The sequence below is a fragment of the Rhinoderma darwinii genome, chromosome 4 (genome assembly GCF_050947455.1).
Source record: "Rhinoderma darwinii isolate aRhiDar2 chromosome 4, aRhiDar2.hap1, whole genome shotgun sequence".
Classification (NCBI taxonomy): Eukaryota; Metazoa; Chordata; class Amphibia; order Anura; family Rhinodermatidae; genus Rhinoderma; species Rhinoderma darwinii.
In genome coordinates, this window is record NC_134690.1 from 365208692 (window position 1) to 365229674 (window position 20983).

General features: G+C 40.6%; 1 protein-coding gene across 4 annotated transcripts in view; it reads left to right on the top strand.

Moving 5' to 3' along the window:
* Positions 1-20983, top strand: part of SLX4IP (SLX4 interacting protein) — a 121348-nt gene that overhangs the window by 37832 nt on the left and 62533 nt on the right. For 3 of the 4 annotated variants that reach the window (XM_075863078.1, XM_075863076.1, XM_075863077.1), the window contains exons 3-4: positions 7793-7882; positions 14017-14140. In XM_075863078.1, coding sequence (XP_075719193.1) covers positions 7793-7882; positions 14017-14140 — 214 coding nt within the window. Of the gene's footprint in view, positions 1-7792; positions 7883-11678; positions 11727-14016; positions 14141-20983 lie in introns of those variants that run through there. The other variant, XM_075863079.1, reaches the window with a different exon arrangement.

The window sequence follows — 20983 nt, forward strand, 5'->3', positions numbered from 1 at the left end:
GAGTGGGGCTGCGGCTGTTCAATAAAGCCATTGCGCAAATCCTGACAACACGGTGTGTGCACACTTTAGGTGATGCAGCCGGTGCAGCACTAAGGAGCGGCGGTGCCGGCACTGAAGACAGAGAACATGGGGGTGTTTTGCAGTGCGCCTGCCATGTTATCTGTTTTCAGGGCCCACTTGTCAGGAGCAAGGCAATGGATCTATTACGCAGCCGCAGCCCCGCTCTGACTAAATTCATGTGTTACAATACTAAGCTGTGCGGCCGCACAGCTTAGTATCGAAATTCCTGAATTAACAGTATTGAACTATCAAACGGCATCAAAATAGTATTGATATTTCGATGCATCAGGCAACCATAGTACCTGTATATCTAAATGCCTTCATCTGTTTTGCATGTGGACATAGATGGACGTTAAAATGCGCAAAAGTGTTACGTAAAATAAAATCATAATACTGGTGTAATGGCTTGAGTCCAGACTGCTGAGTTCCACTATGGTTTCTATACCTTTCTTAGCTCTTAGCATGTCTGACTAAGTTTAACCCAAGTAAGAGAATACTTCTCAGCTGGAGGAAGAGTATAGAATCAAAGATGTGGTTTGACGAACTCCAGCTCCACTACTTTATTCTAGTTTTTCTCTTCTTTTTTATCTTTGACTTACTGACAATGAGCGTACTGTACACGTGGTTATCTTTGTTGGCAGCTTTCAAAGGGATAGCTACGGCGTGGAAGCAAGTCGACCTTGAGCGTCTTCTCCAATGCCATCATGCAACATGTTGAAAGATGTCTGTGGATGGATCTCTTGGCAAGCGAAAACCAACAACAATATTTTGTCTTTCTATTGCAACAGTCATTTGGGGTCCTAAAGCTCTACAGTCCGTCAATGTTATGTTTGACCTGAACGGTATTTTATGTTTATGTTACATGGACATTAATGGTTAATTACAGAACTCTGTAGGAAGAGAATTCATTATGATTTACTATAGCTGTCAGCACCAGCTGTATCACAAATAAATTCACAAATTCTTATTTCAAGGGAAATCCTGAGGTGACAGTAGTGCCAAAGGGCAAGGAGGTGTTAAGCAACATTTCTCATCTCTGATCCTGATGTCTTACTGGAAAAATAGAGCCTGACAGTGGGAAACTAAAGGCAAGATAAGGAGCCATGCAAGTCACTTGAGAACTGAGAATGATGCAGACCAGAGTGGTAATTGGGAAATTAGCGGGAAAAAAAAAAGGAACCGTGTGTTAATAACGGAGTGAAATTATTTATTTAATGATTAGGAATAAAAATAAGTTTCTGCATTCTCCAGTCATATGTAGCGCATTCATTAAAAAGTGCTGATTTAAGGAGCTCAGATTTGCTTGCGTTGGCACTTGTTTTGTACAATTTGGATTTGTAATATCATTTGAGTTATTGCTCGATGACTTGTTGTTCCATAAAGATTTCAACAAGATGTTTGTGCATCAAAATAACCTTTCATTAACGGCTCTGTATTGGAACTAAAATGTCATTCCTATGTTACTCTTTGGTTTACTGTTTCCTTTTTTGTTATCTTATTAAATTTGGTTTATGGGGGTTACATGGCGTTGTAACAAAGGGAACGCTACATTTTATAAAAGAATGAAGGCAATCAACCAATATTTCATAATGAGGCTGGGTTCACACACACTATTTACGGACGTAATTCGTGTGTTTTAGCCCCGAATTACGTCCGAAAATACGGCTCAAAAGCGGCAGCAAACATCTGCCCATTCATTTGAATGGGTTTTACAATGTGCTGTGCCGATGGTCATTTTTTTTATGCGCCGCTGTCAAAACGACGCCTGCGTCAAAGAAGTGCCTGTCACTTCTTGAGACGTAATTGGAGCCGTTTTCCCTTGACTCCATGGAAAAACAGCTCCAATTACGTCCGTAATTGACGCAGCAAAAGATGCCTGCACATGCCATTACGGCTGAAATTGCGGAGCTGTTTTCTCCTGAAAACAGCTCCGTGATTTCAGCCGTTACGGAGGCTGCCATGTGAACATACCCTAAGTGTTAAGCTTTCCTGAGAAATCTCCTCACAATGGCGTTTGGCTGAGAACTGCTGATGTCAACTCAAAATATGCCACCCAAAAGTCCTTTTTAGCTGAATGCCAAGGACAGAATACACCCCCTTACTTTATTTCTGGGCCTGTATAAGGGGAGTTCTTAGCGCCCTTTAATTTGCATTTTATATATGTCCTATTTTAGGGACTGGACAACCCCTTTAAAATGATAAAATTCTGGCTATGTGAAAGGATTTCTGTAACAGAAAAACTATAGATTTATTAATCCGCACAGCGTTTTGGACTTCTTCAGCTTACAGATACAAAAAAAAACTTTTAAGGCTAGCCAGTACTTCCCGCATACTATTATCTTGCAGGGTTACAATGAGCTGAATCTCGGCTGAGCAAGTGTCAATTGGGTAGAAGCTTTCTGCAATTATACCAGGTGTGGTGCCACATGTCTGGTAATTGTTCTCTGGAAAACCTAGAAGATATGCACGTGGGATAACATAGAGCCTTGCCAGGATAGATTCCTACCCAGAATAGTACTGGAGCAGCTAAGATAAGATGCAGTGTTATGAAACTCCTCAAAGAGCGTCTATCAGCCGTGACTGACAAATTTCACAAATTAGCTGTGAAGATCCATTAACATGTCATCATGTGAATGGTAAAAGAAAAAGGAGTTCTTTTCTATCTGTAGGATGTCATTAAAGTCAGTGATGAGAGTGTCCTGACTGTCAAAAAATGTCCAGGGCATCACCCTGGCACCATGGCGCAGCTGATTACAGGAACAGTCTTGTAGATAGAAGACTCTAACGTGTTGGTTAGGTTCACACACCGGTAGAGTGTATCCAGTGGCACTTTTTTTGCACCATTTCATATGTCCCAAATCTTCCTGAGGGTCCATGTAAACTGTATTATGGATCTCTGTAGAACGGATTTAATACAGCCCCTTTAAACTGCTACGGGTTTTTTCTTTACCTCTCATGAATTCTGTGAGCATACGTGAGATAAAATAGTAGCATTCTCCATCGCACGCTGTTTTACAGAGATATTCTCCCCAGAAGCAATTCTCATGGTGGTACTGTACGACCGATATAGAGTTATGTGATCTAGTGCTATACAGGATACTGACCGTCTCCACCAGCTCCCTTTATCCAAACGTTAGAATGCGATCATGTATCCAAGCACAATCATATCTTCATGTGATAATATTTGTTCTCCTTTTCGCCTCTTGTCATTAGCAAGGGCCATATAATACATGCATATAATACAAAAAGGTAATAAAATTGCAGATCATAGTCCTTTGGTGTTCAACACATGGTCCAGTGCATGCAGATGGCATAGCGAATGCACATATATTGCTACTCATAAGAAGTGTTGAACACGGAAGGACTAAGGTCTGACTTTTTTTTTTAGCTTTTTGTGTTATATGCTTGTTTGCAATGACAAGAGGTGGAAATAGGAATACATTTTATAACATGTAGAAACGATTGTGCTTGGATAGATGGGACTATCTATACAACAGTACACAAAGTTCCTACTCAATCTGGTAAGGACTCCATGTGCCGCCATACAGGTTCTGCGTATGATGCAATGTCACGTGCATGGACACTTACTTTTTTAGTTCTGTAAAAATAATATTTTCAATTATATTTTCTTTCCCACTGTGTTTTGCTCCCATGTGTCCCGGTTTCAGTGGAACAGTCCTTGGTTGTTGGCTTTGTCAATTTTTGCCAGGGCTACACACATCTGTCCTGGCAGGACAGGACTCCTGATGGACAGACCCCCAGTGCCGCTGTCAGAGCAGAGACCAGAACCGGCAGATAAATGTGTATTTCCTGTGTTCTGGATATATTAATAAATATACTAGTTAGCATTCTACCATTAAATGAAAAAACAAAAAAATTATTTGTATTAAAAGAGCAAGAAATCTGTGATGAAGAGTCATGTGTTTTGTGGTTACTCTCAATGATCCTTCTAAAAAATACTAAAAACCTAAAAATATGCATGTTCCATTCCTTATCTGGTATTGTCATCAACATTTATTTCTCAGGATTCTACAGCTTTAACTTGGCGTTCCCAGTATAAAATAACACCGCAGAAGCCACCGCATTAATCCACCTCGGCAACTCTGACCTATATCAGCTGATTCCCATTCTTTTGCGGGGTGTGTCCTGAGCCGTTCAGTCTGATCATTGAGATTTCAAAGAGTAAAAGATTTTTAGTAAATTTAGTGTTCATACCACTTGTGAAACCACACTGAGCTGTATAATAGATGCTTTACATAATCCTTGCAAGCTTTGGCATACTTTGGGCTAGGGCTGGGTGATTTTGCCCAAAAATTGAATCGAGACTTTTTTTTTTAACCCTATGGACGATTTTCGATTTGAATCTCAATTTTGTTCTTTTTGTTAAATAAACTAAAAAAAACAAACAAAACCAAGACTTGGTGGTGGGGAGGTGCTGCTAGGGACAGCGGTGGGGAAGGGAAGATCCTTTTGGCTATAGGGGCACTGTCCGGTGCAGTGAGTCACCTGGGGATGGAGATTTGCCATCAGGGGCAGCAAGGAGCTACATTAGGGGCCGTGAGGTAACTATAGGAATGATGAGACAGCGGCAGAATCACCTGGAGGTGAAGTTCAGTGAATAGCACTAGATACAGCTGCTTTGTATAGAGAATACAGGGCAGCCGTATCTCAAAAAGTACAATTTATTTAAAAAAAAAAACTAATTATAAAGTTGCACAAAACACTCTGACGTTTTTAATACATTTAAAAAAAATGCCTTTTAAAGGTGTACATCGAGGAAAATGTATGCTGGTAGCAGGAACTAGTTTTTACTTGGAGATTTACGGTCACCTGCATGACTGGCAATTTTTCCCTCCATCTTTTTTTGGAACATCGTTTGGCTTTTGGCTGGGGAAAATGCAATCTGAAACAAGGTTGCCCAAAATGTATAACCACCCATTGTATACTGAAAAGAAAAGTTAATACAACATATGAAACAAAGCCACTGCATACTTGTTATCCAAATGTAATATATATATAAAAAGAGTTACAAAAAGGATGGAGTGGGTAAGGCTTCGTTCACATCTGTGCCACCGTCCCGTTCCAATGATCTGTCGGAGCTTTCCATCGGAACGCGTCCCTGACTGACGCAAACGGAAACCAAAGTTTTCCGTTTCCATCCCCATTGATTTCAGTGGTGACAGATCCGGTGCCAATGGTTTCTGTTTGTCTCTGTTGTGCAAGGGTTCCGTCGTTTTGACGGGATCAATAACGTTAGTCAGAACGGGACCCTGGCGCAGATGTGAACGAAGCCTTAGAAATATTGTATATGCTGTGGTCTTTCCTTTCTGTTCTAAAAGGGTTGCATGAGATTAGGAAACGTTTTTTTCTGCTGCAACTCAGTATTTTTCACTTCAATGTGACTCAGCTGCAATACTACACACAATCCATGGACAAGAGTGGCGCTGCACTGTTATATAAAAAAAAAGAAGCAGATGGATTATTATTTTTTTGTGTATATCAACCCCTTCAAATTGCCCTTGAACAATTCTTCCCACAACCTCTTTTATGTAAGAATGCTAATTGCAGACTTTCCTTTTCTTTTATATAATTGCTTTGATTGTTGTGCCAAATGGACAAATATTTAAGCAGTAAGTGCTATTGTACTTGTATTTATGTCAGAAATGTTATCAAATCAGATTGTCCATGATGTAGAATCCAAATTGCAATCATTGTTCTTGCTGAGGATTTCATCTAGTTTTCCTGATTACTCAGGATAATAAACTGCAATGGTGAAGTGGAATGAAGTACAGTCTTGAATTCTTGTGTGAAAACATTGCTTATAGGATATCTCGATTTTAGTTGTAGCCACAAGAATGTAAAAGTTGAAGTTGATTCAGGAACGTAATTGCATACCTGAATTTTACAAGGGGCCGTCAGTTCAAATATCCCCAGAACCAGTGTATATCACTGTCAGGTGTAGTCATATGATCCTCCAATATGCAACACAATACCCTTGAGAAGTACTTTGCATATGTGGGCAGAACATTTTGTGTCTTCATAAATAGAAGTATACAAGGTCATTGCATTGTATTCTATCTTCTGTACATCTCTATATACTTATTCCATACAGGTAAACTGGTGATCGCAGGATTTTCTGCACAGCATATGACTATAAATAGCATTTTGTGTGTGAAGTACACGTCTACAATTACTTTTATTGCTTCACTACAGCTAGTATAAAAGAAAATGAATCAACTTTCCAAATCGTCTTTATTAATAATCCTACTGTTTGATGTATACAGGTCGTATGCAGATCCTATGTGTCTACATGGTTACAGACTGATCCTGCCGTTATGTGTGAAATTGAGCGCTGATCGACGAGACAGCTCGTTGATCGGCCCTCGTTTGCTCCTTTCAAAAGTAATGTATGGGGACAAGTGATCGTTACTACGATCGCTCGCCAACCATACATTTCTATCATGTCGGAAGCGGGTCATGAAGATGTGCTGCCGACTACAATAATATTTCTTGCTGCATAAACGATACAATCAGCCGATAAACTAGCGTTTTCGTGTTCATCGGCTGATCAAGGGCAATGATTGGCAACGAGCATTCATATTAACGCTCGTTTCCACGATCATTGGCCCGTGTAAAAGGGCCCTTACTCTCTTCTACCTGCTCTCTCTTCTACTTTAGGTTAGGGAACAGATGGAAGGAGTGACACATAACTGCCGGATCAGACTACATAAGGTTTGTTTGCATTCCGTTTCCATGAAGGCATATAGGTCTGCATGTCAAGTTATACACATTAAGCCTTGTTCGAAAAGACTAGTGTAGACAAAATTGTCAGTGTTACCCTAATCAACCAATCAAAGAGCAGGTTAGAAAAAAAAAATATCAAATTGGCTTCTATGGACAGATAGGCCATAGAAGTCAATATATACATTATATGGGCCACAAGTAGCCATTGTAAATAGAGAAACCGCTTCTTGACTGGAGTGGATTAAACAGTGACTGCACTTTCAGCAAACCTTTGATATGTCCGTGTATGTGAGCCATCTTTAGCCTAACAAGGAACGCCGATCTCAGCCAAAGGTGCGGGGCGCTCTTTTGAGCGCTCCCTCACCTTCATTTCAGTGACCGTGGTGGTCTCAGCACCCGGACCCCCACCAATCCAAACTCCTGATATGTTTCTATGACATATCAAAAGTTTGCTAAATGTACAGTTATTCTTTAATGATGTATCTATAAGCTGTAAATATGCATATCACTCACTGTATAGACTGTTCTATTCTCTCCACCTACAAGTATGTAAAAACACTTAGATATTGTAAGTTTTACATTTGTGTTGCCTTAAAAAAATAACTTTACCACTTTCATTGAAAACATTCAATATTTGCTTGGAATTTTTTAAAATTTGACTTCAAATATCATGTTTCGAAATGTCAACCAATGATTATCTGGCCTTCTCTCCATATTTAAAAGTGACACCACACGTGCGTAGGTTGGGTTGGTTTATGGTTTTATCATTGCCCCTTAATTTTATGGGTTTAATTGAAAAGTTGGAGCAAGCTCGTGAATGGCTGTTAAACAAGGGATTTGCCGCTTCCAGCGGTGGGTCAAGTAATCATGTAATTTGATGTGCTCCTTTTGAGGTGGGAGCTTGGTAGGATTCTAGATGGTGGCTTCCTCTTTGTGTGCTGTACATATGCCTTACAACATCCTAACGATTTCGTCCTTTGTCTTGCAGTGTGGGAACTTTGCTGTTCTGGTGGATCTTCATGTTTTGCCTCAAGGCACTAGTAAAGACTCCAGCTGGTTCTCTGACCATGAGAAGGAGGTACAACAAAACCATTCCTACTTCAAAAGCCTGTAGCTGCGGGGAAGAAATTGGACTGGCCTGATTTGCTCAGATCTTATTTTCATTGTTATGTTGAGACTACTGTGAATTATAACTAACCTTTAACAGCTCCTAGGGGACTATTAGACATGTGTTCTGTTTCCCTTCAATTAATGACTTTTCTCTAGTTCACTTTTTATTCTGTCCTTTCTCATAAATGCATTATTTTTCTGTCTGTGTCATACTCGGTGCTTTCTTAAGCTTAAGTAGTTCATGTAAAAGGATGTAATTATCGATAAATGATCTCATGTATGTAGTTTTTTCATGTTTTTATATGTGACATTTGCGTTAATAATTCTAATGGATTTTAATCAGATGATTTGTGTTCCTAAATTTAAATTCTAATCAGGTATTTATAATGCAAATCTTCATTTCACTATATAAGTGGACTAGGGTAAACTAAAGTTTCTATAGAAGCCTGCATCTATATTATGTACAAAGTAAAATAGTAAATTTTGCAAGATTTTTTTTAAATTTAATTTAGGTATGCAAATAACTTTCCTTTGTGAATTGATTCTGTCATCCCAACTTTAGATCCCCACACAGGCTTTTGATTTTTGAGGTGTCGGTGTGACAGAATGGAGGGAGGGGTAGTAAGGGCCTGTATTTTGCCTAGAAAAAGTCTGTCTCATAGACCCTCAAGTCTCTTTAGATTGGATTATAAGTATGATGTGCAAGTAGAGCTGAACCGTTCACCTGAAGGCTATTCCTCCCGACGCCACCATTAACATGCATGCTTGGCTCAGAAATAGGAAGGGTTTTGCTAGGGCTGGGCAATTATGACCTAAATCAAAATCACGATTAATTGAACATGTAACCTCGATTACAATGATTTAGGACACACCCATTTTTGCATGCTACGCCATTGAATTAATATTTCTCCACTAAGCCTGCTGTATACTACTGTATATAATATACCCCCTGACACTGACCCCACACAGTATATTGCACCCATAGTGCTCCCCACACAGTATAATGCCCCTATAGTTGCACTCCGCATAGTATAATGCCCCCATAGCTGCCCCCACAGAGTATAATTCCCCTACAGTTGCCCTCCGCACAGTATGCCACTCATAACTGTCCTCCACACAGTATAATGCCCCATAACTGCCCTCCGCACAGTATAATGCCCAATAGCTGCCTCTACATAGTATAATGCCCCTATAACTGACTTCCATGCAGTATACTGCCCCTATAGCTGCCCTCATACAGTATAATGCCCCCATAACTGCCCCATATATGCACCCCACACAGTATAATGTCCCCCATAGCTACCCCCACGCTTTATAATGTCCCCACAGCTGCCCCCAATAGTGCCTGATAAAAATAATATATATACTCCCCTAACCCTGTTCCAATGACGAGTGGAGGAAATCCCTCTTCTCCTCTGGTCTGTGAGGCACAGTGCAGACAGGCGCGATGACATGACTGCCTCTCGTCTAGCTATACATAGTGAATGGTACAGCAGGGACCTTACGCTCTACCATTGGATTCGACTGTATCTGCGTCCTGAAGATGCAGATACAGTTTAAACTGGGGAAAAATATAATTGATATAACCGAAATTTGCAAGATGACGTCGATTAATTGCGATGAATTTCTGGTAAAGAAAGTCAGGGAATCCATGTATGATTCTACAGTGATACTACTATTTGCTAGTCAGTTGATATTCCTGATTCATGAACACTAGAACACAGAGATTGTAGGCTGTACATTTTTGTCTACAAAGTAGATGCTATGAATAAGCCCTGTGGAATAATATTCATTTGATGTTCAGTTTTGCAGCTAAAGTTTTCAAAAATTAAGTATAAAAAGGTGAAAACAAATTGAGGGAGATGGAACCCTACCCAATCGGCCTTATACAAGGATCTCAGACCATCCTGAATCTGGGGTGCTTCTCAATTAATAGTCACTTAAAGGGGTATTCCCAGAATCCACATTTATTACTTATCCACAGAATGTGTCACGTACTCTCTGCCAGCGGCTCCATCGGTCTCCAGGACATAGAGAGTTACTCGCTCGGGCGTCGCCCGGCCTGGCAAACTGAGGCAGTCTGCAGCCAATAGGAGCTCAGGAGTGTCAGGCCAATCAAAGCCTGGCTGATGTTCCTGAGCTCCCGCCCTCTCCTTATTTAGTTTAGCCTGGGATAGTTGGCCTTTGACTGTAATTAGAGTTTCCTTGCCTGGTGCTTTCCCTTGTTTCAGACTCCCCTGAGCGACTTGCTTTTTGACTTCTTGTGACCTGCCCTGGGCTGGACTCCTGACTTTTTTTTTGCCTTCTGACTTTTGTTTTTTCCGCACTCTCCCGGTTTGACCCTGCCTGCCTGACTCCGCCAATTGCCCTGCCTCTCCCTCCGTGTACTTCCCAGGTGACCCTTTGTTATTTCGTACTGTCTCTGTCTTATATGTTTGTCAGTTTCACTTGTACCAGTATAGGGAACACCGCCCAGATGTGCGCCGTCGTTTAGGTCGGGTCGTACAAGTAGGTAGGGACAGAGGTTTGGGAAGAACAGGGACCTCACTGTTTACTGTGTATTTGTTCATGACAATAAGTGTCTGACTGCTGGAACCTCCACTGAACAATAGAACTGATCATTCCCCCCTGTTGTACCCCCCACAGTGAGGTGACTGATGAAAACAGCCAAGTGCTGTACTCGGCTGCCACCGTCAGTCTCATAGATTTTAAATGGAGTGGCACCGCGCATGCTACATTTAAAGCTCTCCTCAGTGCTGTCAAGTAGTAAGCCCAGTTCTAGAAATCAGTGGGGGTCCCAGCGGTGGGGCCACCAGCAATCGGACACTTATTACAGATGCTGTGGATGCTATCAATTCTGAGAATACCTCTTTAATGTGTTTTTAATTGGGCAACCCCTCCACAAAATGAAGTCCTCTAGTGATAAGCCATGGGTTCAGATACTCTAAAAAACGGTGATCGGTTTATATAACCTGGGTAAGCAATGGGCAGTCATACATTTCTCCTGCAGTATTCCAATAAATGGACAACCATGTAATACAGTAAGAATAATATTGGTAGACCGCTAGGTTCACCACTGATTTACATTACATTTACTGGACCAACCTCCTTTCTCCGAAGTGAATTCATGTTTGGCAACCAGGAGGTGAAGGGGCATGGCGCTTGGAATAGTGTTCCAGTCACTTCATTTTTACTGATAATCTGGGGTCCCAGTTGTCTAAGGGCATGTCCCGCAGATATGTCACATTTTCTCATCTAGCCTCATGTTATAACAATCAAATTCATAAGAAAGCAGAGGGAACTGTGTAACACCTGTAAAGGACTCCTCTCTGTTAATGAAATTGACTAAAAAGCTGATATTCTTTACAAACCACATCAAGTGGTTGGGACAACCTGCTAGCCCTAAAGCTTTGCTACCCTAGATTGGCATTTCAATAAATGACTGTACAATTTGACTTAAGGTAAAGTAAAAAAAAAAAGTTTTGTACCACTTTTTACACAGCTGCATGTATAACTTCCAGTAAACTCATTGGATCTCACAGTGTTTTTGTTGCCTGGAGCACAAACAGATACTGAGACCTGTGTATGAGAAGCTGACTACTTGGGATATGGAAGAAGGTCAAAGTACCGAGTAGCTATGTAGAAGTTAAATCACCCATTTTGTAGGTGTATATTCAGACTCTTTGTCTCGCCTACAGCTGTCTGCTCTGACGCTCTAATGCTGAAGACTTTATAATCCGTTTTCAACTGTCAATTTAAGCGAGATAAGATGAGGCGTTCGGAGCTGGAGGCTAATGACTTGCTTTACACAGGTGCACAACGTATTTCCTGCAATTTGTCCTCTTTTATTGGTGCTGAGGAATTAGTATCGATATTTTGAGGAACATGGGTTTTTATTAGAGTTGTCAACCAAATTTGTTCATGATTTTCTAATATATACTATAGTACAGAGCTCCTTTAGTGTCTTCTGCAAACCCTGATTGGACCCATGTATGTTCACCTTACCTGAACCAGACCATCCGTAACAGAATCAGCGTTTGAATCAAATAAAATTTAGCTGAAAGGTAAAGTCCCCACTTTGTAAAGAAACCTTTTAGCAAGTTCTCATTGTATTTGACTACTCATGCATATTGCCCAATTGAACATGAAAAGCAAGCAAGGGAGACCCAGAAAAGGTCTTCATATATAGTGATGCTACTAGAAATCGCAGCACTAAGAATTCTCCAGGCTTTATGGACCAAAAAAAAAGCTTTCCCTTTTACATATGAACAGATTATGAAAACTTATTTTTGCATATGTTTTGAGAATGTCCTGCATTTGTTTTGAGAATGTCCTATATATGATTATACTTACAAGAGTTGATGGTAAAAATTTAGACAACCTTCAGGTACAAGCTAGACCTTTATAATCACAAAAATTAACTTGACAGCATTTCCGTCCAAACAAAATAGAGCGATTTCCCTCAGCATGTACTGCTTATAAGTGCAGTGCGTATACTGATTTCTATTTTACAATAATAACCAATAAGCAGAAAGTGGGCTCCGCATAAAAATTGGAAATAAAAAGATAATGTGCAAGTTTGTCTCAATAAATCCTACCATAAACAAAAATAAGGCCGAGGAAGATGAGACATATGAACTGCACACTCAAAATAAATGTATGTAAAAATATATACAGATCTTTATTAGGTCCATTGTGTACAACAATCCGTTAAAAACATTTGAAAACTATGAGGTAAAGCGAGACTACCCCCATGATATGGGAAAGTAATCTACGGGAAACAGCTCATTAATGACCTCATACATCATATAACTCAAGCAACATAACAATATAAAGAACCCATGTGCATCATAAATAATATACAAAAGAAACAAAGATAATCATAACATAAGAAAAATACATTTTGGAAGGCAATATAAAGCATAAAAAGATCAATATGAGAAAACTATGTACTGTGTATATGCATGTATAAACCACACTTAGGCCTCATTTACACGAGCGTGTGCGTTTTGCGCGCGCAAAAAACGCAGCGTTTTGCGTGCGCAAAAGGCACTTGACAGCTCCGTGTGTCATCCGTGTATGATGCGCGGCTGCGTGATTTTCGCGCAGCCGCCATCATAGAGATGAGGCTAGTCGACGTCAGTCACTGTCCATGGTGCTGAAAGAGTTAACTGATCGGCAGTAACTCTTTCAGCACCCTCGACAGTGCATTCCGATCACCATATCGAGTAACCTGTTTAAAAAAAAAAGAGGTTCGTACTTACCGAGAACTTCCCGGGCGTTGCCTTGGTGACGCGTCCTTGGTGACGCGCCTCTCTTGACATCTGGCCCCACCTCCCTGGATGACGCGGCAGTCCATGTGACCGCTGCAGCCTGTGCTTGGCTTGTGATTGGCTGCAGCTGTTTCTTGGACTGAATTGTCATCCCGGGAGGTCAGACTGGAGGAAGAAGCCGGGAGTTATCGGTAAGTCAGAACTTTTTTTTTTTTTTACACGTTCACGTATATTGGAATCGGAAGTCACTGTCCAGGGTGCTGAACCAGTTTAACTCTTTCAGCACCCTGCACAGTGACTATCTACTGCCGGGTTCGGTCAAAACGAGTTCGGCCGAACCCGGTAAAGGTCGATTCGCTCATGTGTAAGACACTCCGTTCGGATGTTTGTAAACAGAAAAGCACATGGTGCTTTTCTGTTTACATTCAGTTTGACAGCTCTTGCGCGAATCACGCAGTTCGCACGGAAGTGCTTCCGTGCGACCTTCGTGGTTTTCACGCACCCATTGACTTCAATGGGTGCGTGATGCGCGAAAAACTCAGAATTTTAGAACATGTCGTGAGTTTTACGCAACGCACTCGCGCTGCGCAAAATTCACGCATCGTCTGCACTGCCCCATAGAGTAATATAGGTGCGTACGACACGCGCGTCGCACGCGCGTATATTACGCTTGTGTAAATGAGGCCTTAGTGGGGTCCCCACCAGCAAGCCCCACGTGCATCGCCAATAAATGTTGCTCTTGCCATGGGTATTTCTTTTGGGTAAAACATTATGTACGGCACAGTTCTTATAACCGACTTCTAAATAATCTTGTTGATTTGCTTCTCAGGACGTTTGCCATTTACTTAAAGACACAATCGATATGAGAGTGAAGCAATATATTGAAAGCCGAAGACAGCAAGGCCAAGCAAAACACAAGGAATATACGCAGGCCAGTCCTCTGTTTTTGAAAGGTGAGTGTTCGCCCTTTAGTTGAGGCAGTGGATGTTGTATATTTAGACTTTTCAAAACCATTTAATACTCTTTGTAAATAAAATGAGAATGCTGGGACATAGGGGCGTGGGGTGGAATATGTTGAATTATGGAAAAAAAAACTAAAACTGATAAAACAGTGGGTGATTGTAAAGGGAACACAATAAGATTGCTTCACGTTTGCTAGTGGGGTGACATATTAGTCAGTATTGGACCCTGATCTTGTTAATATATTAATAAATTATCTTGTAGAGAACTTATGAGGTAAAATCTCAATATTTTCCGCTGATACTAAGCTGTAGTGATGTGGATAGTATCATATTACAGATGGATTTGGAGACATTGTAGGCTTGGGCAGAGATGTGGTAAATTAGGTTTAACATTTAATGGTTATGCACTTGGACTAGAAAGCAAATGTGATCATTAGAGATTAAATGGGAAAACACTGGGTAACATGGAAAGAGACTTGAGAATATTATAGGATAGTAAAGTGAACTGTAGCAACCAATGCCAGGCAGCTGCTACCAAGGCAAAGAGTATCATGGGATGTATCAAAAGGGGCCTAGATGCACATGATCAAAGCAGTATACACAAATCAGAAGTTTGTCCACACATGAAGAATTGTATACAGTTTTGAGCACCAGTATACAAGGAAGACATAGTATAGCTGGAGCGGGTTCATATTACTCTGCGGTGCCCATCAACAGTATCAAAATTGGGGGTTTTCTGTTTGGAAAAAAGACGACTTACGGGGTAGCCTAATCGCTACTTATTAAAACAGAAAAGATCAGCGCAGAGATCTGTCTAATGATCCTTTTATACCCAGATATGTAAGTATGACAACGGGGCATTCACTATGTCTAGAGGCCGGGACCCACTTTTGGCCAAGACTTTTGTTTGGGACTCCGCACTACCATACTTAGCCCCATTTCGTCTGAAGTATGTCAACATTATTCGTAGCTAGATGCCAGTACTCCATTTGAAAAACAAGTCCCTGCATCATCGAAAACAGCGATAATTGTGTGGGTCGGGGAGGGGGCAGGTATCCTGCTGCTGTGCGTCGCTGAGGCCCGACTTTTGCCGCTGATGGTGGGTCGTGTGACTCGACACATCCATCAGAGGCGTAGTTAGGGGTTTAGTACAGGAAGGTGAAACACATCTGAGTGGGCCCCAACCCAGTGCCCCCCACACACAGTACAATGCACCTAAAGCTGCCCCTTCACAGTGTAATGCCCCTATAGTGCCTCCCTACACAGTATAATGCCACCATACAATATAATGCACCCATAGCTGCGCACACACAGTATAATGCCCCCTCACACAGTATAATGCCCCCATACAGTATAATGCTCCCTCCCAGACAGTATAATGCCCTCATAGCTGCCCCCACACAGTACAATGCCCTCATAGCTGCCCCAAACACTATAATGCCCCATAGCTGCCCCCATACAGTATATGCCCCCACACAGTATAATGTCCCATAGCTGCCCCCACACAGTATAATGCCCCATAGCTGCCCCGCATGTTAAAATGCCTACATAGCTGCCCCCGCACAGTATAATGCCCCCATAGCTGCCCCACAAATTATAATGCCCCATAGATGCCCCCACACAGAATAATGCCCCCAAAACTGCCCCCACACAGTATTATGCTCCCACAGCTGCCCCATTGAGCATATTGGCCCATATTGGCCCCCCTCCCCATACCCAGTATAATGACCCCATAGCGCCTAATAGAAAAATAATAAAATTAATACTTACCTATCCGCATTCCCAGGATGAGTGGAGGAGATCCTCCTCCTCCTTTGGTCTGTTCTATGACTCACTCGGCGCAGACAGGCGCGATGACGTCACTACGTACTGTATGCGCCTAGCCGCTCACGGCTCCCCACATAGTGAATGATGGAGCAGGGAGCCGTCAGCTCCTTGCTCCAGCATTGACTTCAACTGTGTCTGGATTCTGAGGATGCAGATACAGTTGGAAACGGGACATCGGTGAGTGGCTCACGACACCCCTGGAGGTCTTCACACAAACGGGGTTGTGACCCACAGTTTGGGAAACCCTGGTCTAGAGGAAACGAGTTTTCACCAACAGCATAGACAGGGTTTCTTTACTATAAGGTCAGTAAGATGGTTCACTCTTAACCCAATTTAATAGGAGTCTGGATGTCTTTCTTGAAATATTAACTCTCACTTAAATACACTTATATTAAAAATCTTTTTGCATTTTACCGTATTTCTAAATGTGATGCCTGATAACCAACATCAAGTTGGCTAACTACAGCCGATGGATCTTATCACTTTTATTCCATTTATTCCAACTGACTTATTTTACGCAGTGCTTGCTGCTTGTCTTCAAAAGGGCAGAGCTGTGATCTGTGACTACAGCTCAGCTACAGTGCCTACAACAGTTCTGTGATAGTCTGAAATCCACCTCCTGTCTCATCATTGGTTCGGACTGCTGCTCCTATCCCGCCCCTGCAGCTTTGCCTGCTCAGATTCTTTCACACGCTTACTAGGAAGTCCATGCATAAAAAGATGATTACAGCAATAATAGAATGATTATAAAGTACAGATTAGTAGACCACCAGTACAAAAAAGATGATTATCAGATAATTTCCGTCTCGAAAGTCGCTATAATACACAAATACTAGCTTATGAAAATTCAAACAGGGTACTGCATGAGTAGCTAATACTGGCTATGGGTATTTATGTGTTAATGAGCTGAGCTCATTGGGGTATTAAAGTGTTAATCAGAACTACAACATGTTTAAATTAAGAAACCAGCATGCACTCAAAACACGAAATAGAGACATACTGTAAAATATAATAGGTAGTCAACAGCAGCTTGTTGATGGTTTCCAAGTAGCAGTAGATATTTCATTCTTTATTGCACAAAGAAAAATGAAAAAAAAAAAAAAAGCTTGTTTGTAAATACGTAATTCGGGAACACGTCTATAGATATTAAAGAGGTCAAAAAAGTAAATATAAGCCCATTTATACTATGTTCATACAGTATGGATTTGCCATATATTTTGTAGATTTTCCACAGCATTGACTTGCATGGATTGGCCAGTGGTTCCGCACACAAATTAGCCCAATAGTAATTTAATGTCGCTAATCCGTTGCTTTTAGCCGCGGAATCCACTGCAATAACAAATATGCTGATGATTTTAAAATCCGTAGTGCGTTCAGTATTCCGCGTGGATATTTTCCTGAATACCCCATTCCAATGCATTGTCGTCAAAATGTTAGCGGATACTCTCAGGATTTAGGCGTGAAATCTGCACCTAAATCTTGATAGGATCATGATTGTGTGAACACTGAAGCATGCATTGTTGCTGACGCAATTACTGGGAAGTTTCTTAAACTCAGCCAAATGTCTTGTGTGAGCGAGGCTCTGAATGCGATCTGAAGCCTACACGGTAATATATGTGTATATAGATGTCTATTTTAGAAGAGTTTATTTTTCCACATTATTGCATTAAGCATCTTAGGAAACTGCAGGGGGGGGGGGACCACATATCTTTGTACAAGTTGACATTTTGCTTTAACAGCTAAATGTTAATGTGAGCGACACAATAAATTTTTCACGGTGGATATTTAAAGGCGGAATTTTCACGATTTTGACATTTGCTACAGTTGCTGAATTTTCTGATTCATATAATTACATTATTGTTCTGAAATAAAAACAGGCAGCCGTTTTTGTCAAAATCTTAGTGGTTGTATGGTGACAGCAGGAAAGTTTCAAATTTATATTTATTAAAAAAAGAAGTAGAGGTACAGATGTGAAAACCATAATAAAACCCTTTTAACTACACTCCTGTTGTGGTCTGTTTTCCATTGTATCCCATAGGTTTCAAATCTGGGTCAGTCTGTGGAGAGGTCTAAGGCACAATGAGGTCACGACAGATATGCTGGATCCATTTTTTAACTAATCCCGACAGATCCCATTAATTTATAATCGTGTTCGTCAGGCTTACGGTATTGTTAACAGAGCCTAATAAAAATAATCCTATTGACTTTATAAAAGGAATAAAACAAACAAAAAGTAAAAAACCTATGTTAAATAAAGTTTTAGTAGAAAAAAATAAGTTTCCCCCAAAAAAATAAAGAGATAACTGGCTTTTTTAATTAAAAAATTATGTATTTCCTTATTCTTGAAAAAAATAAATATATATTTGGTACCGCTGCAATCGTAATGACCCGTAGAACAAAGACAATTTATTAGTTATGCCACGTGGTGTAAAAAACAAAAACAAAACGTTATGGCTCTTGGAAAGCGGTGTTGAAAAAAGAAAAAAATTGCTTGGTCCTTAAGGCCCTTAATAGGCCGGCCCTTAAAAGGATAAATACAATATCAGAGAAATTAAAACACATACTTCCCTTTACTGTTTGTTTTTCTCTCCATTTGCTCAATCCTAGGTTATAGCCAACAAGCTTCGAAAGGTAATGTTTAAAGGTAATGTGTCGCTAGAATTATTTTTTTTTTGTTAAACAGTTAGTGTATAAATGATTAAACATTGTTCTAATTTTTTCACGAGTCAGGAAATATTATAAATTAGATTCTAATTTATAACATTTCCCAGTGCTGGTCACTAGATGGAGCAATTCCCAAAAATGCAGCATTGGCATGTGGTAAAGCAACCATATTGCTTTATGCTGCAAAATTTGAGAAGACACACTCGCTCTAGTGAGCTCACAGAATCCCCCCTCCCTTATCCTGGCTAGTGCCAGGAGAAAGGATGGGATTGAACGTTCAACCTCCTACACTGTGTGCCGCCATTTTTTGAGCGAACACACAGTGTAGTAGGTTTACATACAGTAGTAATCACACACTAAAACACGTACATACACAGACCTAACTTACCTGCTCCTGCCGCCGCCGCTCCCTCCGGTCCGTCCGCTCCGTCTGCTCCCTCCGCTCCAAGTGCTTGCATTAGAACACAAGTCCAGAAGCCGCGACCGGAAGTAGTAATCTTACTGTCCAGCCGCGGCTTCCGGTCCACATGAAAATGGCGCCGGATGTCGCTCGGCCGAAGACCTTCAATTTGGACTGTGTGGGAGCGGCGCATGCGCCGTTCCCACACAGACGGCGTACAGCATAGTGAATGGAACGGGTGAACGGGTGAAAAAAAAAATGGCAGCTCCCATAGAGAAGTAAAAGTTCAAAACTAAAAAAAAGTAAAACACAAACACACAAATAAATACAAATTTTTTTAATAAAACACTAAAAGCAAATTGATATAAACATTTTTTTTTTCGCGACACCCTTCCTTTAATATATTAAGTTAGTTTGAGTAGTTAATTAATGAAGAGGAGATGGTTTCTATAAGTTGTCACAAAGCTGCAATGTGAAACCACTAGTACAAAGTCTATTATTTAATAGTTATATTGGATTTCCTAGAGGTCTTTTTTTTTTTTTTTTACCTTGCTATTAAAATGTTTAACTACGATTTCAAAGAATTTTTTTTACCGATGAAACAAACACTCTTGAAGTTTTTTTTATATAATAACCAACCCAAGGGAGTAGTCCTGCCTTGTTGGTAAACTGTGTGGAGGAGGCTTTGGATCATCTGATACATTTGTTCTTCATCATATCCCCAGGCATCTTTTACATTAGTTATGCAGGTGACCTAACTCGGGACTTTCTGCCATTCAGACTTACTATAGAGACCAACAGTCTGAAACCCGAAACTTTAGTCGTAAGGCTTCGAAAAAGCTTAAAAAAAGTTACAAATAAATTATTCTTAGCAAGTAAATAAGTGACCTGCTAAAACTCATATCTGCATTAATATTTTAATGCAACTGCTACTTTTCTTGCAAACACTCAATTTTAACAAAAGCACTTTATCATATTATTTACTATATTCTGCTTATTCTACAGTATATTGAATCAGTAGATCATTGCTTACTCAGGAAATTACTTAAAGGATCTCTCCCACAAAATGTTATATTCGCTGGCCCATTAGTAAGGCACATTATATAAATTGTGGGGAAGGTACGTTTCTTACCGGTGGTTGTATTTGTGAGTTATCCCCTCCCTTCTGGTCCTCAGTAGTGTCATGTGACCATCAATAGAATTCTCCAACTGCCACAGCGTCTCATGTGTGGACAGGAAGTCAGTTTCTTCTTTAATTCCTATAAGATTCACATCGAGGCTGTGATAGTAATGAATGGAGAAACTGACTTCCTGTCCACACATGAGACGCTGTGGCAGTTGAAGAATTCTATTGCTGGTCACATGACACGGCTGAGGACCAGAAGGGGATGAATAATTCACAAATACAACCACCGGTAAGAACATTACCTTCACCACAATTTACATAATGTGCCTCTCTAATGGGCCAGAGAATAAAAAATGTTCTGCGAGTGCTCCTTTAAGGGAGACCTTCAGTCCTCATATATATTGTAAACATGCCGATGCAATCCCTTTCTATTGCCTGGCAGAACCATCGGCAGAGTAATTCAAGGCATGTCTATTGGCTACTTTATAAGTATACATTTAAAAAACAAAAATATACTATTATGTGCCATAGGATTCTATAGGCCAAATGCATGCCAATAGATTGTTTTTTTGGTTTATATTTGACCAGTAAACCTTTGAGTAGATAAGAGTATGGACTGCCAGAAATAGTGTCTATATTCTGCTTATAGATATGTAGGGCAATGAGAAGAAATTGTTTCCCACCCCTTAGTGGTTCAAAAGGTGGATCTTCCAATAGGGCAACCAACAGGTGGCTGACACAGACTAGTAAAAAAAACATTCTTAGCATTTTTTCTTTGAACACTTGCTTAGAATATAAATGTTTCTCTGATCACTGG